Source organism: Zophobas morio, unplaced genomic scaffold (assembly GCF_036711695.1).
Source record: "Zophobas morio isolate AGI-343-1 ecotype UQ-CSIRO unplaced genomic scaffold, CSIRO_AGI_Zmor_V1 ptg000952l, whole genome shotgun sequence".
NCBI lineage: Eukaryota > Metazoa > Arthropoda > Insecta > Coleoptera > Tenebrionidae > Zophobas > Zophobas morio.
In genome coordinates, this window is record NW_026973054.1 from 39,651 (window position 1) to 64,717 (window position 25,067).

At 31.5% G+C, this 25,067-nt stretch overlaps 2 protein-coding genes and 2 long non-coding RNA genes across 7 annotated transcripts; 3 read left to right on the forward strand and 1 right to left on the reverse strand.

The window, feature by feature from the left end:
- Positions 1-706: 706 nt before the first annotated feature.
- Positions 707-4,465, forward strand: LOC135122193 (general transcription factor 3C polypeptide 3-like). 4 transcript variants are annotated; one of them, XM_064046399.1, is made up of 24 exons: positions 707-796; positions 864-895; positions 952-1,042; positions 1,176-1,262; positions 1,313-1,393; positions 1,503-1,606; positions 1,657-1,780; positions 1,834-1,911; positions 1,973-2,077; positions 2,163-2,248; positions 2,312-2,363; positions 2,426-2,569; positions 2,622-2,700; positions 2,755-2,871; positions 2,928-3,028; positions 3,082-3,159; positions 3,220-3,291; positions 3,343-3,472; positions 3,534-3,648; positions 3,708-3,841; positions 3,902-4,026; positions 4,084-4,171; positions 4,220-4,278; positions 4,335-4,465. In XM_064046399.1, the coding sequence occupies exons 1-24, from the start codon at positions 773-775 to the stop codon at positions 4,443-4,445; spliced, it is 2,217 nt and encodes a 738-aa protein (XP_063902469.1). In that variant the 5' UTR covers positions 707-772; the 3' UTR covers positions 4,446-4,465. The 4 variants fall into 4 exon arrangements, with proteins under 4 accessions (XP_063902469.1, XP_063902470.1, XP_063902472.1 ...); XM_064046400.1 differs by having other exon boundaries at positions 2,426-2,563; XM_064046402.1 differs by lacking the exons at positions 707-796; positions 864-895 and having other exon boundaries at positions 965-1,042; positions 1,178-1,262.
- Positions 4,466-5,432: 967 nt separating this feature from the next.
- On the forward strand, positions 5,433-6,137 carry LOC135122190 (uncharacterized). The gene is made up of 4 exons (XR_010279277.1): positions 5,433-5,496; positions 5,547-5,644; positions 5,790-5,954; positions 6,061-6,137. It is a non-coding gene; the product is annotated as an uncharacterized LOC135122190 (long non-coding RNA).
- A 956-nt stretch (positions 6,138-7,093) lies between these two features.
- LOC135122205 (uncharacterized) lies at positions 7,094-7,790 on the forward strand. The gene is made up of 4 exons (XR_010279284.1): positions 7,094-7,180; positions 7,240-7,379; positions 7,432-7,567; positions 7,632-7,790. It is a non-coding gene; the product is annotated as an uncharacterized LOC135122205 (long non-coding RNA).
- An 869-nt stretch (positions 7,791-8,659) lies between these two features.
- Positions 8,660-11,031, reverse strand: LOC135122202 (uncharacterized). Its single transcript, XM_064046417.1, has 7 exons — positions 10,802-11,031; positions 10,657-10,736; positions 10,548-10,604; positions 10,414-10,491; positions 9,769-9,937; positions 9,099-9,175; positions 8,660-8,919 (listed from the first exon to the last, which is right to left on the reverse strand). The coding sequence occupies exons 1-7, from the start codon at positions 11,029-11,031 to the stop codon at positions 8,660-8,662; spliced, it is 951 nt and encodes a 316-aa protein (XP_063902487.1).
- Between the last annotated feature and the right edge of the window lie 14,036 nt (positions 11,032-25,067).

Sequence of the window (25,067 nt, forward strand, 5' to 3'; positions counted from 1 at the left end):
TTGTTAATATTAACAAATATACTTTTAACCAAGATCTTAAAAAGGTAATTTTACCTGTTTAAGATTATAAGGGTTGAAATAAAGCAGAGATAAGTATTCATATTATAATGAAATAGCAGAACCAAACATTTAGTCTAGCCAAAAAATATTTGGGGTACCCCTGTGCGTTTTTACCTCACAGCAGCAGAACACTTGTTTACCTACACAAAATTTTTAAAGCTTTACACTCTTTAAAATGGCTTCTTTGAGCAAGTAAAATTTAAATGAAGATATTTAATCATATAATCCGTAAAAAAAAGGACTATCAGTTGTAACTGGGAAATGCTCGATTAGAGTATTTCTGCGAAAAGCGTTAATGCCCATATAAAATTATTTAAAGCTAATTACTTACTTACAACCACTTTACAGCAGTAACATGTTATGTAAATTTATATAAAGAGAAATTTGTTTAACATCAAGGTGAAAAATACAGAAGAAACTAGGCTCCTTACGCAGTCCGGGGGGGGTGAATGCTCGTCGGTGTCTCCAGGAATGGCGGTTTCAACAATTGTCCGCCATCCAAGACTAAAAGCGGGAGTACCGCCCAGTTTCTCAAGATGTCCATGGAGGATGTCCATACACCGAATAAGGGGAAGAAGTTAAAAGCTTAATGTTGTTAATAGGGCTGGGCGTGGAAAGGATAGATAAAATTATTTCTTGGCAAGATTAATGTATTTTCTCTGGCCTTTGTTTTACGCTAACGCCAATTAGTTATGTACTTCTAAACTTTCTAATGCCTCTAAACTTCGATGAGCTCGTATGATCTTTTATGTTCTTGTTTGTGAGATTCAAATTTAAACTTTTCACTTTTTTATCTTTTGTAGCCTGAAGATCGTCGTACGCAGGACTTTTACTTGTAACAAATGCATTTTCTACTTTTTTTTAAGGTTTCTTTACTTTCAGCTTTAATAGAGAGGTGGATTGCCTTCCTGACGAGGAGATAGAAAATTTAATCATAGAACTGTCGGGGATTGCTCAGTCAAGTTATAATAAAAGAAGAGGGGTAGTTTTTTTTATATATTTTAATTTTAGCGTAAAAAAATATTGTTTTTATTCCAATTGTACTACGTAGAGTTTAACTAAACCTTATCTTTTAATTTTTTTCACTTGAGTTTTTTTTGTACTTTTCTTCTAAGAGAAAAAAATTATCTGCGTTAAGAGAAAAGGATCAAAAACTATTGGGGGAGGCCAACTTGCAGTATATGTCACAAAATTACCAAGAGGTTACTAACTGCCATTAAATTTCAAAGTAATATTTCTCACTTATTGAAAGGCCATTTCACTTTGCAAGAAAGTTGCAAGAAGCGTGCCCCATTGTGCCCAAACTTATAGCCTACTTGCTTTGATTTATGAGGTAAGAAAACACTTTTCTCTCTACTACGATCTTTTACTTCTCTGTTTCGTTTGCTTTTCTCTGAAATCATAGCTGCTAATTTTATTGCAACTTTTTAAACTCCCTACAGGATCTAGGAGACTATCTGAGCCAAGCAACCGCTGCTTTGTTAGAGGCGCAGTTGTCCAGAGGCAGTAATCGTAACAAGTGGAAAAAGTTAGGAGATCTGTTTAGGTTGCCTGACGATTTTTCTATATACTATTCTTTTTGACGCTTTTGAGTAGAACGTTGAATCTCTTCGATAAAGCGATCTACTGTTTCACGCGTTCTTTACAACTTTGTCCCGAAGATGCGGACGATCTCTGGGACCGCTCGATGGTTTACGCTGCTTTAGGCCATTATAGAAGAGTTTTATTTTTCTTAAATTTCTATTTGCACGTTATTCATATTGATTTATGGAGGCTGCTGAAGGTCTGCTTACTATACTGAAACTCCCTGGGAAAGAGCACGACCTCCAAGTAGTATATGAGCTTGCCACGGTTTATTTCACCGTCTACCATTAAATTTAAGTTAAGTGATTTTATTGACTGACTGGTCTAGATTTACCATTCACAGTTGAATCAGACCAAAGAGGCCATTGAGTTATTAAACGACGCTTTAGGACATAACCCTCTGCACATACCCACATTTGATCTTCTCTATAAGGTTTTTTTTTAATTTTATCAGTTATGAAACATTTTTTTGTCAGCAACTTATTAATTTATTATATAAATCTGATTCTTTTTTTAAGTTGCTGATGTATAACGGACAGTACGAAAGAGCTAAACTGCTTTGCAATAAGTCCTTTTTAGAATGTGAGCGCCCACTTTCAGTGACGTACTTGTTTTTTTAAATTTTTCTTCTTTCTTTCAAGTCGACGGGCTATCTTTAATGATTAAGTGTGAAGATCGCCCTCTGTCTGGTTTACTTGTTTAGCTTTGAGGAAGCTGCCGTGAGTTTGCTTATATATTAGAAATATTGATAATGTCACGGGGCAAAATTATGGGTAATTAGAAATTCTTGCGTTGCTTGGAAAGTCATGCGATTGAGGAGGTCTCGGACTTTTATGTTGAGATTATTGAGGCTTACGTGGCCGTTGGGGAGTATGCCAAGGCTCTTTACCTCTGCGACGTTATAATGGGCAGCGTAGAAGTAAATGTATTCAATGTACCGCACATGGCGCATACAGGGGTGGTACCATATAATTTAGGCCAACGTGTGGTATCTGCGTGGTAAGTGCGAGCAGTCCCTGGGGTTGCTGGAAGAATGCGTATTGTCTCTGGAAACGGGTTATTGCTTTATTCGTGCCATCACAGCCGTTTACCAATAAGTTTGCTTCATAGTACTGAAGTTTTCAGAATTTGCTGATCATAAGGATCAACTGAACACCCGACTTCTTTTGTCGACTGTCTACGGAGATCTCGGGTTAGCAGAAAAGAGTTTAACTGTTGTCAGGGGAGGTTTTTCTTTCCTATACAGCTCATCCTTTTTAGTTACGCTAACACCATCTCGTGAGAATGCCTCCCGCGTCCTACAAGGGGTTTTTCTGACGTTGATGTTGATTCCCAAGTTTTGCTATCTCGTTGCTCACTTTTTTTGTCGGAGGGAGACTTCTCAGTAAACTACAAAGTTTTGACAGATGAAGTGCTTTTTCTTCTGTTACTATAAAGGGTTTCCTGAATATCGCTCTTCCTGTTATTATAAGACTTTCCCATCATGCTAGACTTGATGACAGACTAACCGCAGAGGTTTTAGTAGATTTCTTTTCATGAGCTTTACTCCAACTACGCATTTCCTCTAACTAACAGAATAATGAGTCATTTTTATGGCGGTATGGCTACTCAAAGCTTTTTGACGAATGGCTTGTGCTGATAACAAACGTTGGTGAACTCTGCAGACTTGTCCTTTTTGGAATCTTAAAATTTATCTAGACTTTACGGGTTTTGATATACCTGGAGAAGTATGAAACCACAGAGAAAACTTTTTACTGTTTGGAATATTTGAGTGGCAAACTTAAAAATTTTGTTGAGCAGAAAAAGTCTATCCTCTTGCTCGCTCTTTGTATTGATATCCACAGTTATATTATTATAAGAGTTGTTATTGTAGGTTAACATATTACGAGGGTTTAATGTAAAAAGTAGAAACTACAAAGGGGCGTATTTAACTGCCAAGAAACTTTTGTTTCACAACTTAAACACTCCCGGACTTTTAGAATTCATGCATTATATGTTGCTTCTGTACCTTTTTATCTTTTCCGCTGTTGCTTGTTCCTTGGTTTTCAAAGTTTCTGTTCAAGCACTCGAAACTACTCTCGTGCAAAAAAAATGGTTTGCCGTCTTCGAGCGAGACATAAGAATAACTTTACGCTGGCTGTTTTAAGCGGCCACCACTACATGCACCAGTCGTCAACGTCGTATATTCTCGCCATTGGTTGCTAAATAACTAAATTGACAAGTTATTTTTTGTGGTAACTGTTATATTTGATCGAAGGCGAGTACCATCATGCCCGTGTCCTACAACCCGCCAACCCTCTGCTCTTTCTTTATTTGGGAATCGCTTACTTAGCGCACGCCATGAAAAGGACTTGCCTAAAAAAGAAGAAATGCCTGCATTCAGTTTCTATTCATATCCATACATTTTTTAGCCGTGCTGCTCACATAGAATCATCCAAGGCTTTTGCTAATTTATACAACTATTATAACGCACTTGGTGGTTGCCGAGAGGCCAGCTACAACCTTGGCCGGGCTTACCACCAAATCGGTGACTGGTTTATTATTCAAATCTTATCCTCTACTAAATTTTTTATAGGTTTGCTGCATATAGCGCTTATATACTACGACCGTTGCCTTACGTCATTGGACAATAAGGTATTAAATAACGGCACCCGGCGCAACATTTTGCTGTTTTGAAAAAATTAATATAGCTTGTTGATGAACTTGGAAAGAAGGCCGCTTATAATATCTCACGAATATATATTTACTCAGGAAACGAGTTATTAGCGAAAATGTATTTGGACGTATATTGTCTCTTATAAGTTAACGTAACTGATAAAACTTGTTTAGCCTTGAGTGCAGCATTTTATATTGCAACTTTATAAAATTACTTACACTTTTCATATAAATAACTGCCGACCTAAGTCGGTTCTGAAAAGTTAAACTTTATTAAAAAGGTTTTGCGATTATTTTGTTAGTCGTTAAGGCCTATATTTAATAAATTTTCTTCGAATTAAACAGTGGTGGCCGCTTTTTCAACATTTATATCCACTATATCCTTCTCTTATAGACGTGCAGGCCATAGCTTCTTTGTCAATAGAAAGTTTCAAAAAAATATTAAAAGGCACTGAATATAAAGCACATTTTGTTTTTAATTGTTCGTTATCAAGACTCGTGTACACTAGCTCACCAGCTCGGCGCGAGGCTACTTCTGCATTTTGGGCCCTCAACTGAACTTGGAGTTGAACTTTCAGGTGATATAGTAGTTTCGCCGGGTGAATCAGATGGTGCAGTAGCATTTGGTGCATTTCCTTCTGTTTTAAGATGAGTATTGGCTGTAGTAAGGGCTCACCCTGTGTTTGCCGAAGGGAAGGACATCGATACTTCGGTAGGCACATCCTCAGCGCTGATACTGTATCCGATTCTGTATATTTCCACTAACGTACAAAAATCTTTTTAATCAGTTCCTTAATAAATTTAATTTTTTGTCTCGTGCAAAAGCATTTGTTTCTTATGAACCACGAGGCGTAAAAATTATTTTATATATTTGTAACGAATCTTCGTGCCTCAGAATAATAGATGCAAGAGGAAGACATATATGTGAGTATTAAAGCAGCTTGTTAATAAAGTTGATCTGCTTTTTTGGCTTGGTAGGGAAGAACATTGTTAGTAATCCCACGTTTTTAGTAAAGTTAGTCCAGGTAAGCGTCCCAACTTAAGGTAATGATTTACTCTTACTTGGCCTATAAGCACTAAAAGGGATCGTTTTAAAAATAGTAGCAATTTGCTTACCATGCAATGTTTTCTTGTACACGAGAACAGTAAGCTCTTGTCGCCGTTTTTTGAATATTAACGAAGTTTAAGGAAATCTAAGTATGCCTGCATACTTTTAACGCAATTTGTCTTGCTAAGATCTTCTATAGATCGCATTGTCAACAGTACCTTTACAAGGGAACAATGTAGACTGAAAATGTTAGATGTAAAGTTCCAAAATAAGCAAAGGGGACAAAACGGCATAAAGGTACAAAGATCCTTAATTATGGTTAGTATTTTTTATATTTTATACAGGACTTAATTAATTGTATTAGTTAAAAAAATATTATAGTTTGCCACCATAAGGTTAGTTCTTTGTACATGCGTTTTTATTGAGTTTTTCAAAATCTAAGGGTCCAAACTTAAAATTCCAACATGCCAAGAAGCGGACCCCCGCCTTAAGGGGACAAGAAATCTTGGCTTAAAGTAAATCCTAAAACACACCCCTTTCTTCTTAAATGGTTATGTAAAATTCATCTCAAATTTCAATAAAATAAGGCTGGAACCTTATAAGAAAAGTATGTACCTTTAAGTAATTAAATAATTTTTTTAACACTGATAATAATTTTTACATTGGTACTTATTTCAGTGTTAATCACTAATTTTGCATGCATAATTCCTTAGGATTATACCATAACGCCTGCTACATAAGAAGTTAAGAAGGATTTAGTAGAGGTTTAAAATTGCTTTGGCAGGAGGGCTATCACATAACGTAAATACGTCTAGACTTCCTTATTCGGAAGAAGCTAAGATTTTAAAGTACGCATGCAAAACTGAATTACTATATTGAAGAAATCATGCGTGTCCTCTTACATCAACTTCCTAGTTAGTGCAAGCTGTCTTTCCGGTACGCTCAGGGGCGCACCCCCCATAAAGGATAGTGGTCGCAAATAGCAGTAATAGTGAAAATAAGGAAGTTAACGGTATTGGGAGCAACATTTGAACGACGGTAATATTGATGACTATAATAACCACTAATTAATCCAAGGTACCTCCCAGAAGCAATTAGTCTATGATTTATGTATACAAATTCTATAAATACGTTTTTGTAAGTGCCTAAAAGTGAGATATTATAATTTTATATTAAGTTTCCTGAGTTATAAGATATATCGTTATACGCAAATAGCAGAAATGCTGAAAAGCAGAAGGAATAAACTTTTCTAGTTTCTTTTTAATTTGCATTTCCTCTTACTATCATACTTCAAGTTTTTGGAAGACAAATAATCTTTATGACATTTACGCTAACAGTATGTACAGAAGTAATAGTACTAAACTGTAAAAAAGCTATAGTAAAAGATATTATATAAAACTACAATTATATAGAATAATTGTATAGTAACACTCAATTAAATAACAATATTAAACCTACCTTACGCCATTTTAATCGATAATTCGTAACCTTACACGGTTTTACTAAGACCAAAAGGCATGTGGTTTCCCTAGTTACTTTTAAAGCTACGAACTACTATATTTTTAAAAACCTTACAATGTTTACCTTAAGATTAATAATTAATTCTCGTCATACTATATTTCGTTCTTTTTCAAACTTGTTTACTCACAAGTGCAGACCTAAGCATTACTTAACTTTTTCTTTTTAATATTCTATTATTATATTATCTATCGAATAATTATACCTATTTTTTTTTTATCATATTAAAACAGTAAAATTTTTGCTGTTCGCCGCTTAAAAACTGAGCGCTTGTGTTATTATTCGGAAACTCCTTTATCTTTTTCTGAATATAGAGTTGGCATATTGTTTATTATGTACAACTTCTCTTTTTAAATCTACTATTAAACCTATAGAAGCAAAAATCTAAATTAAAAACCAAATCTCTCGCTTTTAAAGTACCTGTCTTTATTGCTGTGTCTGCCGCTGTGTCTGTGGCTAATGCTCACGTTTTCGAAACACTTTCAACTCCTGAAGAGGAGATCAAATACATATTGTCAGTATTTTTTTTTGTTGTTGTATACCAATCTTCTATTTTTATCATATAGTGGTTACTTCGATCCGATAACTATTACTGCCATCGGCGCGCTTGGGGCTGGAGTGTTTAGTTATATAATTGCTGGTCTAACTTTTCAATATGTATGGAAGTTCAGAAATCCACTACTTGCCGAACGGCTTAAATTGGTTGTATTTCATTTATTAGAGTTACTTCATATATATTATCATTGACTCTTTCTATGTAATTTAGAAGGAAAATGATTTTATAGAGAGAATAGCAAAATATAGGGTTAAGGAAGGGATGAAGTTTGAAGATGACTACTATGGCGAAAAAATTGAAGATTTATCTGATTATCGTAGATGGTTACGGAATATGAATAGGAAGCGAAGAGAACTACAACGGTCTTTACTGAGTGAAAATGAGTTAAAAAAAAAATTAATAAATTTTTATAGAAGAAAGGGAGTTTATAGCGTCTAGTTACTTTCATTTTTATTTGTATTATACCTTTTTATTTATTTCCTGCAGACTTAGTTCAACATATATATTATAAAACTTCAATTAAATAGTGTTATAGCTATAAAATATTTTCAATTCAAAGTTTTTGAAGGCCTTAATCAGTATTGCTTTCATATATTAAGGGCTTAAGAGCTAGAGTCGTAGGCTGCTGCCATTAGAATTTTTTTTTCATTTTCCTACTAAATATTATTAACAGTTATCATATTTTATATTCTATTTATGCTGTATTCTACAATTAAAACTTGCGATGTTCCATCAGTAGTCGTTTATAGTTCACAATTCTACTTTGTATTTAAATTCCTACGTACCTAAGCGGTCATAAAGTTAAAGGCTCTTTTTTGCTAACTCTTTCGTTAAATTATGTTTTATGATTTAAATATTATAAAGATATTATGTCCCTTTTCCCTCTTTACTTGCTTTGTTACTATATAGACCAAGTTTTTCGAAGTGACTCCAGATACTACTAGTTTTTATCATAGTGTTCAAAGAATTTAAAGCTTTATATCGTTTACATCATTTAAAACTGTTAAGTAACGCTACAATTAAATAATATTTTTATAAGCTATAATAAATACAAACCAAGTAACTTAATTTATTGAATTAACTTATGATTTATAGAAGCCTTTGCTATGTATATTTTTGTGAATGCTACCCGGAGAAAAGGATAATTATCATAGCGCTCTTAGAACTAATTTGAGCAATTTTTCAAGAATGCAACATTAATTCATATGCAAGTTTTATAAAAATTCAGATTTATTTCTTTAAAAATTTAGACTTATTACTGCGTTAACAAACTTTTCATCGACAAAATCGGAACTTATTATTCCTCTTATTTTTATTTTGTCCAAGTTTTTTATAGAGTCCGATTGCAAAAAGTCGTGCAATACAAAACTTAAAGATTTTCTGTGAAGATCGTAAAGGGACCTGTAGGCATTCGGCACAAAGTAATTATATGAAGCGACTATTAGACGTGCTGTTGGTGTGCAGTGCGCATTCAGCCACAGCAAGACGTTTTTTGGCTCTTGAAGTTACAGATGGGTTGAGTAATCAGACAAGGAAAGATTAAAATAAGTTAACAACTAGTATATAAAAACTTTTAACTATAAAAAGCAAATTTATTTAAAAAGACAAAAAAAAAGTTAAAAGCCAGAAAATAACTATTTTAGTGTTAAACTTTTAAATATTTTATGCAGAAAAAACTTTGTGCAGGAAGCGAAGAGATCAAATTTAAAAGATTCTTAGGAAGCTCGCTGGGAAGCGATGTGTTCGTTTGGTACCTATCCATAATTGTAAAAGTAGTAATCAAAATAGTATTTTAATATACTTTATAAATATATGTACCCTGTAAGAAAAGGGTAACAACAACACCTTGTAGAAAAAAAGCTTAAAAAAAAATGGGGGAGAGAGTATATGGTAATTGTAAGCCCGAAATATATGTAAAGAAAAAAAAATACCCCGAAAATTTATATATAAAACCCAAAAAAAAAAAGGATCAACCATAAAAAAGTCACCTTAAAATCTTAAAGAGTAAAAAGAAGTAAAGTTACAAAGTTGATCCTTTACATGGATTAGAGTGGCTCTCTTAACTTACATAAAAAAACTCCAAATAACTAGATTAAAAGACTTTCTTATAACAACAACGAAAAGCTAACTAGAATCAATAACTTAACGGTAAAGTCACCTATAAATATTAAATTTTGCTAAATTTTGAATCTTCCAATTCGAACCATCAAATAATCTATAACGTTAACACTGAAACAACAGTGAATCAACGCTCGTATGCAATAAAAACTTTTCTTAGAATAAAGATGCTCTATACACGAGTACAGTTTCTAATAATATATGTACAAATCGTCTTAAAAAAATATACCAGGAATTGTATATAAGCAAGTCTCTGCAATGGTAACGGAATCCGAACCGATAGTTTTCTTCTTCAGAGACAAAAGCGACACTTCCAGCAAGCTCGGATAAGAAAAGATCGGTTGAGAGCTTATGACGAATAGTAAGCGAGGGAGAATTTACCTCTTCGATAAAGTAATCTTTTAATTTTAGATTATAACTGTTTAGAATTAAAGATTAAAAAAACTTTTGTACAAACATAATGTATACAACAAAAATCAACTAGACGCTCAGCGCTGTTGATTTAGTTATGCAGTGTACTTAGCTCTGTAAGAATTACATGCTTTTGACTTGGGTGCTTAACATTTTTTCCAAATTAAATTGATTTGTTAGGAAATATATTCTCAGATATTAGTAAACAAGTACAAATATATAAGGTTAATTTAACTGAAAGAAAGGTATACCCTTATTAATATTTTGTTAAATAAGGCTGTATAAGTACAATTGCAGTTTTTTAATAAATAAAAATAAACTAGAAAATCAAAGCTTTTACAGATAATAAGCCCCAGCTTTGATTAAAACATAAAAAACAAAATTAGCTAATAAATCTTTAAAAAAACTCTAGGCTTTAAGAATTTAAAAAAGGGGGTAAAATTCTTAATAAGGCCAAAGATACCAGAAGATTGAGATTTGCTTTTGTCAAACTTTGCTATTAACTTATTTACTTGAAGCCAGTTAACTTCCCAATGCCTTCCTTTAATATAAAAGTACGTTATAAAATAAGAAAAATGGAAGTAAAAGAGGTAATACTTGTTAAGGACAACCATCCTTGCTTGATAAGTATGAGAACAAACTCAGTAGGGTGATCTAAAAAGTAGTAAGTTAAAAAAAAGCAGTTTCTATTGTAAACAATAAGAACCAATAAGAAAACAAGCAACTTGACATATTACTTTTTCAAGTTTTTGGTTTACAAAGCCGTGACAAGTCCAAGTAACATTACTGAGCGAAAGTTAATAAATATGTAAGAACATAAAGTTTAAATTGTTTAGTAAAAAGAAAAGAACTTTTTATCTGTAAAGAGCCGAAGATCCACCGCGCGAATTCCAAGCAAAAGTTGCTCGTATAGGGTTTTGTTTTGACATCGGTCCCAGCGTTTTGAAAAAAGTGATAGAATACTTTCACAAAGGTATTCGGAAAGAAAAGAATATCGATCGGTGGCAGAGTTATGAGAACATGGCAACCACACCTCGCCGAGTCGCTTATCTTTTAAGTGGCTCATCCAGGAGTGTGCCATATCTTTTGTTTATGCTTAGCTCTCTTATTTAGTGACTGAAGTATCATGAAACTATTAAGCCCCCCAACTAGGTCCTCCTTAAGTTCCATGCTCTCAAAAACTAAACAAATTCCAAACACCTATAACTGCTCAGTTCTAGGGGCATTCTAGTAAATACACATTTATAAAAAAATGACTTAGGGAAAATTTTTAATATTATATACGATTTTTGTAGGGCAGCTTTTAATAAATAGTAGTTTTGAAGATACAACGAGTAAAATTGAAGCAAATGAAATATTACAATTTAGTAAACTTGTTTGATCTTTAAAAATTAGCCACATGCTAAACATGGTAGCGTTACTAGAGCTACAAACAAAAAAAGGAATGCTTACTAATTAAAAGGGAGGAAATAGCAGAAATAAATTATACTTTTCTATTAGTATACCTCTACGAAAGAAATTTAACAAATCTAAATCTTTTAAAAAATAGGTGACTTTTCCCTAAAACTCTCATGCGCGTAATTATTATCGTACTATATTCTTATCAGTTTCTTTAAGGCTCCGGATCTACGGTTAAATAATAAAGGATGAAACTTGCTCCTCAGTTACTAGGCTAGTACAGAAAAAAGCAGAATTGTAGACCTGCGACGGTACAAAAAAGATGAGCTGGGATTAGATATTGGATTTGCAAAAGTACCGTTAATCATTACAAAAGTCACTAAAGCTAATGGTTTACGAAAGAGTTACAAATACTTGTAATTCAGTGGCCCTCAATTAAGTTGGGGCAGTTGTACTTTTGTTTGGAAGGATAATGGATATGAAAATATATATTATAATAATGGCGCATTTACATAAACAACTTGTCAAAACGTAGTGAATTAAAATCCAAATGCGCGACTACCAATGACTAACTGGGTCCATAGCTTTGAGTTTACACCTGCAAATGCTCTTAATCAATGAGCTACGACTCAACCCCGTTTCGTTGAGATGCATTAACCATATTAGAACTCGGAACATAGTAAATATGATTTCCTGTCCCCTAAGGTGGGCATCCATTATTTGGCGTGGTAGGAAATCTAGCAAACCGGTATAGTCCAGTTCAAATTAAAAAAGGAAGCATTATGAGGACTTTTCTAATTACAGCTTCAAAGAGTGTTTGCTTATACCCAGTTAAGTATTTGATTGCTACGAGAGTAAGTGGGCAAGCGATGCAAAATCTTATTAATACTAACAACAAAGGTGAGTAGCAAGACCGTTTTTCTAACCTCTCGTAAAAGAACATAGCTTTTAATACAAAAGATGTAGTCTGAGGAATCAAATATTACACCTTTTAAAAATGATTTTAGAAAACTGGTAAGACTGTTCAAGGAAACTGAGGTTCGAGTACTACACAACACTTAATCTCTGAAAAAGGGCTCAAGGTTGTTTGTGGGATCTTATGAAACTGCAACACTTGCGACTCAAGCAATGTTTCAGATTGCGAAAATTTAACAAAAAACACACTTCATTACCTCTTGTGCTTGAAAACTTTTAATATGGTATCCATAAAAATCTCATTGCTATAAAAAAATTAGATTTTTATTTTGTTGTAAAAAACGGAAAGAATTGGAAGAAGCTTTCGTGTTATTTTAGAAAATGCTGACCAGTTGTGTACTTCAACGTTTTGTGAAAAATATAGCGGGAACCAAACTAGAAACTTTGTACAAACAAAAGGGACACCCCCACCGTGTCGAGAGTGGTAAATACCAATAACTGTCATGTATAATTTTTATCGGGGACCTGCATCTCTTTTTTTTTTTTGTAATAGGCAAAATAATAATTAACACGAAAAATCTAACTAAACAAAATATATTAATTCAAGTATTTATAATTCTAATAATTTTTACAACTAATTTTTTATAACCACAACTGCCGTAGGACAAAAAGTAGACAATAAAGTTATTTATACATATACACCGGACATTTATAAAAGATAATGGCCACAAAACAATTTTAAGAAACGCCCATGAATATAAGAAAAACCTACCTAACTTTTTTTATTAAAAAAAATTTGTATTACATTTATATAGTAATCACTAAGTAAAAACAATCCTATCAACACGGGAAATAACTTGCACTGATACTGTATGAAACAGACTATCTAAAAAATAATTTTATTAAATTTATCTGGTGGAATCTAAATAATTTTATTAACACTACTATTTTTTGACCTTTTGTAAAGCGTTAATCCTAGCTCCCTTGGCGTGTAGTCGTAGAGCCAAACTGTAGCGTCTATAACTAAGATCATAAATAGAAATAGAATAACTGGCCTCTTGAGTTGCTTTACAGCCGCTCCTAAGAACGGTATAAGAACTTAAAATTAAAAAGAAATAAAAACAGAAGAATAAAAATAAATAGAATAAATAAAAAAAATTAAATAAGTAAAGTTAAAAATTAAAATAAAGAATAAAAATACGAAAATACAAAATATAAAAAAAGAGGAAGAACAGAAATCTAGAATTCCCTTTGGATCTTTATATTTATTTATAAATGATAATTCCTGGTGCTCGATTGAATCAGAAACTTCGATACTCGAGCTTTCAAATAAGGAGTGGCCGCAGACGTTGCATAATAGCTTTCAATCGAAAAAATGTCACTATTTCCTAGATTTACAACACTGGTTCTTTAATTTTACTCGATCGAGGGAGGGTCATATACAGCCAAAATTCAAAAATAACTTGATATCCTTTGAAAAATTAGATAAAACGGATATACTATAACATTTAGCAACAGTCAAGCCACTATAACAAAAGAAAACATGATTTTGTATAAAGCTGAAAAAAAGGGTTTTATAAGTTAAACTTGCAAACTCACAAAAATATGTAGAGCTTAAAACATCTAACATTACCAACCTATTAATTGAGCACTTAATATACGGACATATAATTTATAATAAACTAAAACTATTCTCCCCTAACATACAAAACCTTTTAAAAACGAACAAGGAGAAATATGCATGAAATGCAAAATGTAAAAAAGAAAAACAAGTAAACTTAGCACTACACATACTAATAGAAAAACCTGGTCACTACCAAGCATAGACACATTAGGATGGGACGCATATTCGTACGAAGGCTACAAATACGTTATTGTTGGAACAGACCACGATCTAAGCACATTACTATAAAATTAAACAAAAACAAAGATGTCATAAAAGAGAACTTAATTAGATGGCTAAAAAACCATAATAAATATATTAGACATTTAAAAACCGGTAAAACTACACTAACTGCATTAATTGAACAAATTAGATCAGATAAAGGGACTGATTTTTTAGACGAAGGATTAAAAAATAAATCAGTAAAGGCGTACCTATTAGCACAGTGCCCAAAGCTACACCCCAGTACATGCTAAGTGAGAAAACCATTTTTTTTAAACTCTTATCAACCTAACTCGATTCATTTTCTGAAACAAGTTAAACTGCCACCTGAATATTGGAGTGAAGAAATGCGTGCCGCTGAATTTATAAATAATAATCTCCCGAAAAGCAAAGAAAAGACAATAACCAATGAAATTAATTGATTAAAATACAGAGGTTTAAGGTCTTATGGCTCCACTTGGTTGTAAAGTCATTGTTCATTACAATAAATACAAAAGAAAATCGGATTTTGAAGGTGCATTACTCTGAAAACCTGAGGACTCTACTGGCGACGAATACATAGTACTAAACAAATATACAAACCAGATACTTAGATCGGGTGACCTACCTACTTCGTAAACAACTTTCCCTACAGCCCCACTATCCATGAGAACCAATTTATAAGTACTATCCACGAGATGACTAATACAGAAGAAACACCACCTTATTCAAAAAAACGTATCACAATGAGCAAATAATACATATAGGGAGGTTACACGACAATATATCCTCAACACAACAGAAAGAAGAAGTGGAAAACATTAAAAACAATATAATTATACCTTCAATAAACCTTGAAATACCAAACGACATTACAAATACACCATACTACGAGACTATTCCTATTTAAAAACTTAACAACACAAACACTACAAAAACATAAACAAGCCAAGATAATTAAGCAAGATATCAAGCAAGTTGTATAAAAAAACACAGACGATAGGCTGGCAGATGAAAACCGAAAATGACAGTAAAACAGTTAAAGGTAATTCATCTAAATCTTTGAGACATAATATAAAATACAACCTTCGACCACAAATAAAATGCACAGCGTCATATACCCTACCCCTCCACTTTAAAACATAATAACTCCCAAACATTTAAACATTTATCACATGCCACACACAGTCGAAACCAATCCTAATACACATCCCCCAAATAAAAATCTACCAAGAATGATATGTAATATTCACCTAATACTATGCGAAACAATTCACAACCAAATCTAACACTATTAAAAATATGTACAACGTCACGGAAACACACAAAACATTACCCAAAGAAATTATACATGAACGTACAAAAGAAAATAGAACACTCGAGACAAACAATCAAGATACATGGTTGCAGGGTCAAGATAGGTCTCTTAATGCTATTGAAAAGTCTGGGGAAAAGGAGCAGCAATTCAAAATACCGGAGAGCAATAAGAGATGTAAACCAACAAGTTTCATTCACCATTCAGAAACCAAAAAACTTAAAGCAAATGATTATCAACTAGCCATAACTTACCTAACCTTTAATGAAGCCAAAAATGCAAACGACAAGAACTTTTACATGCGAGCTGCCAAAAACGAACTGTTATCCATAACACATCATAAAGGTTTTACCATCATACCCATTGAAAACATATCACAACAGAAACCATTCTAACAACAATCTGGAGGTTTACCATAAAAAGGAATAACCTATATATGGCCCGTCTCACCGCAAGGGGATACTAACAAGCAAAGAGTATAGATTATGAAGAGACTTACTCACTCGTTCTCTCAAAGGACTCTTTTCGCTTACTGATGTTCATAGCAAATCTTAACCAACTGCTGGTCAAAACAGCGGAATATACCACTGACTTTCTTCATATAAAACTCAAAAAACCAGTGTATGTTTACATGTCCCAAGACCTCTACCTAATCAAAAGCTATTTAGATCCCCAACAAAGCTCCTTATTATCCGCACGTTACACAAAACATAAAAATGGATATTAGAAATCCACGTTGCCCTATGTGGTCTAAAGGACTCCGCTCGACTTTTCACAAAGATTTTACTCAAAGACTAAAAAAATACGGATACATACAAAGATTGACGAATACTTAATTACTCCGAAAAGAGCGACACCATGGAATATATGTCGATGACTGTATAATAGTAGGAGGACCCCAAACATTTTTAGAAAACCTACGAAAAGAGTAAAACCTCAAAAATGAACCGTAACAACGAATCGATATTAGATATCAACAAACAACATTTAGACAATAAGATTTTTATGAACCAAAAAAAATAATCGAACAACTTGCTCAAACAATTAAAACGATTGTAGAGACACAAACTTCCATTACCTTCAAGAATCAAACTGCAGCCCTCTGAGAAGCACAATGAAACAAATGCGGAATACTATGCACTAGTCGGCTCTCTTGTAAATATAGCAGATTGTACATGACCTGATATCGCTTACGCTACCATATTACTCGGAAGGTTTATGCATAACAGTAATAAAACTCATCTAATGATGGCTAAACGAGTGATTGGATATCTCAAAAAATGCCAATCTAACCTTTAAGCGTAACGAAAACGAAGAAAGAACATATTAATAGAATGTTATACCGATGCCTCATGGGCAGATAATTACGACTTTTGCGCCATCACGGGGCACATAATGCTAATAAACGGAAATCGTATACATTGAAAATCGAACATAGACAAAAGTAAAGTACAGAAATCATCCTGAGAAGCTGAATACATGGCATTAAGACAGCAATATACACAAAAACAATTGTAAATCTAATTAATGAACTGTTACCAGAGAAAAAAATAAAATTAATTTTTTATACTGATGACGAAGCAGTGAAAAACATTTGCAGAGAGACGTTTCTAACAAAAAAAAAAGACTTTGACATGTAGAAATATCATACCACCACATTGAACAAGAATTACAAGGGGATATTTATGAAATATGACAAGTCACTTCCAAAAATAACCTGGCAAATATTTTTACAAAATCGCAAACTAGACAAAAACACAAAAAACTACTCGGAAAATTTTACAAGCCAACAAATTTTATTATAAGAAGCGTTGGATAGTTTTCCTTATATTCTATTAAATATAATATTTATAATTAGTAATAAAATTTATGAGGTTATTTATAGATTTTGTTCTTTGTTATATAAAAAAAGCAATTTTTTATATTTTCCATAATTTTTTATATTTTTTTCCTTTTATTATTTATAAAATTTAAAACTTTTAATTAAGTTTAGTTTCTGCTTTTTTTATTTATAAATATTATACTTTTTATTATTATTTTTATTTTTCTATAAATTTGCAGGACCCATTTCTAAAAAACTGTCTAAAGCCGTTAACAAGGGCGCCCATGCTGGGGGTTTTTTTTTTCGCTATAATAAATGGAAACAAAAATTTTCATAAATTATTTATACCTTTTCATGGCTACTTAATAAGGCTGTCACTTGTCGGAGTATTTTTTTTTTACTAAAGAAAAAGAAAAAAAACTTTTTATAAATTCTTCAAATATATTTGATAATGATTAGTGTAATATTTTTTATTATTGACACTATTTCTACGTTAAATGCGCTCTTCGGGTTTTTTTTTTCACTATAAATAATTAAAAAAAAAGTTATTATTATTTTTAAAAATAATTAGAACTTTTTTATATATCTTATAATTTGCCTTGTTGAATATTTCTAGAAATCGTTTTATTTACTTTTTTTATTACATATTTTATATTATTTTATTTTTATTATTTTTTTTATATTTTTGTAAAAATTGTATTAACTTATACTTTTTGAATTTTTTTTTAAATTTTACAATTTAACGTTGTGAAAACTTCCTTTTGTGGTGATATTTATATAATAAAAAAATATAGTAAAAGAAATTTTTATTAATATTGTTTACGATTCACGTTAAATAGCGGGGGGGGGGGAGGAAGTGTGGGGTTTTTTTCACTGAATATAATGAAAAATTTAATATTCATTCGATATTCACGTCAAAAAGGTTGTCATATAAATAATAAAAGTTTTTCCACGATATTTAGATACATTTTTGTTATTCACTTCAAAGATGAGGTGTTTATTTTTGCTATAAATAATGAATTAAATTATTATATGAAATTTATACAAATATTACATTTACGTAAAAAATATTGACGTATTTTTTTTCAATAAGTAATGAAAAAAAGTTTAATATATAATTATTAATATTTTTTAGAAAGCTTTCAATGTTTGTTCAATCTTTATTCACTGTAAATAAAAAATAATTCATATATAATTTATTATTATTAATTATTTATTACGTTTAAAGTTACAAAGTTTGAATTTTTTTTTAATTATATAGAAATATTGAAAAAACTATGTTCATTCAATTTTTTTCATTTTTTCCACCAATAAAATTTTTATATATAAAATTATTATTATTAAAAAATAACAATAATTAATAGCAAAAGCAATTTCTTAATGTTTTTTAACAATAATAACCCAAACATAAAATATGTTGTCCAGTATTATTCCTTCAATTTTAATTCATAGATTTTAATTGGAGCGACGGAATTTGAAAAAAAGGAAGTCTTATTGAAAAATTTTAGTACTGGACAGCAAGAAAACATTAAATTTAGTGAACTTTTATTTAAATTAAAGTGAGCAGTTATTATAATTTTTTATGCTATTTATAAATTAGAGAAATCATGAGAGATAATTTAATAATTACATTTATAATGGTAATACTGAATCGTTAATAATAATGAATAAAAATAATTTTCATTATTTTTTTAAACAAACAGAAAAATGGCACCGCAATTTCATTAGAATTATAAGCGCACCAAAACTAATGAAAGGCCTTAAATAAAATAAATAAATTGACATCAGCCAATTATCATTATTAGTATTTTATTACCTGTTATTTTATTGAAAAAAAGAATAGAAAAGTGGATTTATATGTATATAAATATACTTTTAATTATTTATTCCTTTTATTTCTATTTGAAAAAAATGTGATATGAAATTAAAAACCGAAAAGGAACTGGCAATCAAATAAATAAAGTTGTACAGCAAATTTAAAAGTTAGCAGGTTGTAAACACAAAAAAACAGTCTTGCAGATTCGCTGTAACAAAATACTAAATTATAAAATAAATTTAAAAAAAGGATGGTTAGAAATATATATACTGGTAAAAAAAACCCAAAAAACAATTGTTATGCATAAGCAAAATAAAAAAATTACCTTGCAGATGCTAAAACTATAAATTATAAGCCCAATAAAAAAATAAGGTTATATATATTATATTTAAAAAGAATTGCCATTCGTTAAAATATAGTTGTTAAGAACTTACATTGAAAAAAAAAAACTAAACTGAAATTTTAATTAACTATAAAAAATTTGCAAATTGCTTATTATGTAAGCGCACAAAATATTGGAATTCATAACCTAAAAATAAATAATATAAAGAATCGTCCAGCCAAAAAGAGGTTGTGTAGAAATTACATGTTGGAAAAAAAACGAAAACATATAAAATAAACTATAATTGTTAAAAATAACTACTTTTATTCAGCAGTCACACGAAATATAAGATAAACAGTATTAAAGTTTTAAAAAGTAATCAAAAAAAATTATCATACTGAAAGTTAATAAAATTTGAGCCTTTTTTTTATATAATATTCGTGTTAACTTCATATAAAGTAAATCTTTTTTAAGCTTAGAAGTTATTTTTAAACTTTCCATTATTTATAATATCCAAGGCTTTATGGAATTATTACTTTTAAATTTAAAATTAAGGTAGATTTTACGCAAAATTTAAATTTAAAGAAGCGTAGGTTCTTGTTATTTCCTCCTACGATTTAAAAAGAAATACAGTAATAAAAATGACATGGGCTTGCATAATAACTTAATGGAGGCTTTTAGTATGCACTAAAGTTATTAAATATTATAGTGTTCTTTTGAAAAACCAAAGATTTTCGTTTAACTTTAAAATTTTAACTTAATTCCGTCACCCCTTCAAATAAACACGGTTTGCATGGAATTATTTTATTTTTTATAAGTATAATTTTGTAAAAGGAAAGCCATTCCCTAAATTGTCATCCCGCTTTTCAACAGTAGTAATAAATAGTATATTTTTTTAATATATATAAAACAAACTTAACAAGTTTTATAAATAAAATTTTCGAACGTCAATAATTATTTTAAAGCTTAATTGTCAACACTCCTTCAATTAAACATGTCTTGGAATTATTTATTTTAAGTAAAATCCTGCAACAGGAAGGCCACCCTAAAATTACTATCTCGCTTTTCGACAGTAATAATATATATATATATTTAAATAAAACAAAATTTAATAAAAAATTAATAAAAATTTACCTATATATTTTATAACATTTTACCCTTAATAACAAAATCTTTGGCTTTCCACTTCTATAGAAAGTTGTGGACAAGTTTCTCTTTATGTTTTTAATAAAATACTAAGTGGAACCACAAAAACCAAAGATTAACTTTTCAAATTTTATAATTTTTAGATTAAATAACTAGTTTTGATTTATAAAGGTTTATTTAAGCAACTTATTTGTATCTACTGTATAAGAGTAAGTTATGAAAATAAGTCTCTTTTCTAAGGTTAATAGCAATAAGTTTAGTACTAGCACATAGTTTTTTAGAAACTGGTTTTAGCAACTTTATCATGATATTTTAAACGGCTATACTTTTTATCTAATCGTTAATTTAATGGTCTTTTCTTATATGGTAAAAATATATGTGGGTAACAAGTCACGGACAGCATTTACTTGAATAAATAAGCTATGTAACCACTGTACTATTAGTATTCTTGCTTAAAATTTTTTTTTAGCGAAGAAACAGAATTTAACGTAATAAAGGTTTCTATGTATTAAATTTTAGTTGTAGAAAATATTTGATTTAATGTTAACCACTATTTTTTCAAAAATTAATTTATTTAGAGTAGTTATTACTAATAGCTTCAATAAAACGTATAAAACAGTAACGTTGGTAACATCGGTAGGCAAACTATAAAGTAAAACAAAAAAATTATAAAAATTAACGTAAAGCAAATTAACTTTACTTTATTATTTGAAGAATCGAAATATTAAAAACTTTTTTTTTCAATAATTATGCAAATAAAAGTAACGCCATCTCACATGAATAGACAAATTCAACATAGTAAAATAACTTTGACAAAGGCAACTATAAAAAAAGAGTTATATAATCTTTCTTTTATTAACTTCTCTTATTAAAAACTTTGGAAGCACGCTTATTAGAAAAATTATTAATTTACGGTTAGTAAAATGTTTTTTGTTTAAATTAAACAAACGTTTTATATGTGAAGTACTAAAAGAAACCAAATAATTTTCAAAAAACTACAAAAATAAATATTACACATCAGTGGGATACAGGGTGCACTTAAAAAAGATTATATAAAGTGAATGTATCCCTGACAAAAGAAATTAAAGGAGCCGAGCCAAGTTATATAAGCTTTCTAATAGTAAATATATATAAATACACATAGAAGAGAAAGAGATTAGATATTTTATTTACAATAATTGTCTGAAAGTTATTATAAAAGGTCAGAATTTTTAAATATCAGAATTTTTTTCTTATCTATTGAGATATCTCGAAAGTAAAAACTTGAAAAATAATAGCGAGAGCGCTAACTACATGGTAATATAAGAAACGAGTAAAATTTATGTTAAAAAAATAAGAAAGAAAAAACTGAAGGGGAGCAGCGAGGCATCTTAAATTTTTTTTTTTTTTTAATATCAACGTTGCTCCATCCTAAAAATGAAAGCAACGGAGAGAAAGCTAGTAAATTTTAAAAAGGGAAAAAAAAAAGGAGGAGGGGCGAGCTTTCGGTTCTAGAAATTTTTTTTCGTAAACAATGTTCTCAAAGTAGAAATTGATAGTAACGGAGAAAAGCTACTACTTCTTGATAATAAAAAGTAATAATCGAGTAAAGTGAGATCTAAACACAAATAAAGAAAGAATCAAAAGGCAAGCAACAACGCTCTTTTGTTTTTAGAATATTTTTTCAAGCTATTAAAGTAGCTCGAAAGGGAAATTAGAGAATAACAGCGAGAACACTAAAGCTATATATAGTAAGAGGTATAAGGCGAATTTAATAATAAAAATAAGAATTAAAAAAAAAGGATAATCTTAATTATTAAAGGTTCTTGAACGTAACAATAACAGCGATGATACTAAAAGGTTAAGTACTAAAAGTTAAAAAGAAAGAAAAAAGGGTAGAAGCAAACATTCCTTCAAATTAAAACTATTTTCTTAACTACGGAAGTTGTTCAAATGTAAAAGTAAAAAACACAGCTATTACACAAAAGCACTACATAGTAAAAGTTAAAAAGCGACTAGAAAAAAAACATTGAATAAGAGTAGAAATGATTACAAGAATAGAAAAAGGTAAGGGGAGCGGCGACGAGCAATCCACTACTGTAACATAGATTTATAATACAATAACACAGTACACACAGCACCTAAGGCACAATTTAAAACACCAGATACAAAATAATAATGGTAAAAAAAATATAGATTATAAAAAAACATTGTATAATACATTAAGTATAAATTACATAAAAAAACACATATACTAGCACAAAAGTACCAATACAAAGAAATCACAAAACACTAACCCTCTACATTTTCACAGAAAAATGACCCGTGTTTAATCCAATTAGAAACCTGAGAAACAACCAATAAAAATACAAGAACGAGAAATTAATATTTCAACATAAAAATTTAATTTGTCCTACCTTATTAATTGATACAAGCTAGACAACGAAAATTTTTTTTATCTGGTTCAATTAAATTTATAGTACATATATAAAGTATATTTCGATCTTTTTTAAAGGTATAAATACAAAACCGAAACTGGTAAATAAAAGTATCTCGATTTAATATGCTTCTTTTTATATACAGTTTTCATACAAATATTGATAACGTTACTCCACGAGTAGAGTGGCAGTACTGCGAGTCACTTTAGTGTGTTTTCAAGTAAGGAGATAGCATTATCTGGCAGGGCGGGCGTAGACGGAAGTGACCGACTCGGCGATAGAGTGGTTTCTAAAGACTTAGCATATTTGTCCTAGTTGATAAAAAAAAGCGGTGATAGTCTTTGGTGTGTCTTCTCGTCGCCTATTTCGAGAATAACTGAAAGGTTATGAGAGGACAGTTCGTGTTGTGAGACGTTTATATATCAGTATGGCGATATCCAGTACGTCCATTGTGCTTCTAGCCGCCGAGTGTGTTGGTCGCTAGGGGCCTAGTACGTACAACCCGTGCTCATCAGCACAGGTCTCAAGGATGTGCCATTCGAGTTATCGACTCGGCTATTCCATGAAGGATGCTTGCGATTGAGATCCCTGCACAAAACTGCAAAGGAGTCACGCACAATGATGGCGTTTAAATAGGAGGGCGGTAATAGATTCAGGGGGATTTGTAGACAGCGATCACAAACACGGGAGCCTGGCCGGTCATATATAGGGCGGCTCCCACCGCCCCGAGACTTTGTAAAGGTGGCAGAGATATCAAGTGATCTTGAATGCTCCGTTTTACCAAGACAGTCACGCCCTCGCCGCGTGCATCGAACCGGTCTTGGCTAACGTAACAAAATTGCACAGGTTAGATGCAACGTTAGGAAGGAGGTGCGTCTCTTTGATGACGTGCACGGCAATTCGTAATAGCTCCAGGAGCTCATACTTCTTGCTATGAACACTATTTTTATTTTAAGTAATAGTCGAATGTAGCGGCGCGTCTTTGGAAGAAACCGTTGCAAACAGATACTAGTCCTTTCTAAGTTTCAAGAAAGCTGGATAGCTTCGCCGTTAAAACTGCTTACAGCTGCCGTAAAGTTGTCTGTGGTTGTTGCTGTTGCTGATCGGTTTTCGCAGTAGAAGCGTGGCCAGAAGCGTTAGAAATTAACGGAATAGTGGGCGAGGCTTGACGAGGTTTCACCTTTAAATGGGACGCGTAAGAAACCCTGGAGTAACGGTATTTTTTGTAGGAGAGCACCGACGGAGCGGACTATGCGGGCTGCCTGACTGTCTTCCGCGACTAGTAATTGCAGCCTTGATAATTAGCGGTGTGCACAACCGCAATTTGCACAAGTAGCAGGGCTAGCCAAGCTTTTGTGCATAGGGCTATCAAGTGGCCCTCGCCACTTTAACGCATCGGAGGGCCCCAGTGCAAAAGCAGCATACAAAACACCTAAAACATGGTTCAACAAAACGCAAAAACACAAAAAATAAGTAGTATAATACATAAAGTAGAAAAAGCACACTAACCATAAACAAATACACGAGAGAAAACCCAAAACCTACAAAAATAAACACATCCATGAACCTTGATTAAAACAATCAGCTATCTGAAAACATTTATTTTAGATACAAGAAAAAAAGAAATCAATTTTCCTACCACAAACAAAATAAATTGACGCATTTTATTAATGGTACAAACTAAAAAAATGTAAAATTTTATAAAAACTAATCTGGTTCCATTATATTTACCATACAAGTATGGGAGAAATTTTTTTTAGTGATTTTTACGGTGCTCAGTAAGTCGAGCGCGACCACTTAGTCTTTGGTTGGGCGCAATTAGGTGCTTGCACATCTCCAGGAAAAGTATAACGAATGTTCGGATTTTCTAGTGGGGGGGTGCAGTGTAATTAGCCTCCCCGTTAACCACCGTAGTACTAAGTTTTTGAAGTTTGACTTCTCAGATTGGTGAGATTGAAGTGCTTTTCGCCAGAGCACTTATTTGAATTTAGAAGGGCTCGATTAAATACGGGACCATTAAAGACCGAGAAAGAGAGTCGCGTCGGTGGGAATTAAACCCTACTACCTTGAATATGTGCGACAATGCTCTTAACCACTGAGCT

Coding starts and splice junctions, on each gene's coding strand:
- LOC135122193 (XM_064046399.1), top strand. CDS start 773: ATGCCTCTAAACTTCGATGAGCTC. Junction 1,263..1,312: donor TGTCACAAAATTACCAAGAG/GTTACTAACTGC, acceptor ACTTATTGAAAG/GCCATTTCACTTTGCAAGAA. Junction 2,701..2,754: donor CGTATTGTCTCTGGAAACGG/GTTATTGCTTTA, acceptor TTTGCTTCATAG/TACTGAAGTTTTCAGAATTT.
- LOC135122202 (XM_064046417.1), bottom strand. CDS start 11,031: ATGGCACACTCCTGGATGAGCCACTTAAAAGATAAGCGACTCGGCGAG. Junction 10,737..10,801: donor CGGCTCTTTACAGATAAAAA/GTTCTTTTCTTT, acceptor ACTTTCGCTCAG/TAATGTTACTTGGACTTGTC. Junction 9,938..10,413: donor AAGCAAATCTCAATCTTCTG/GTATCTTTGGCC, acceptor TAAAATTAAAAG/ATTACTTTATCGAAGAGGTA.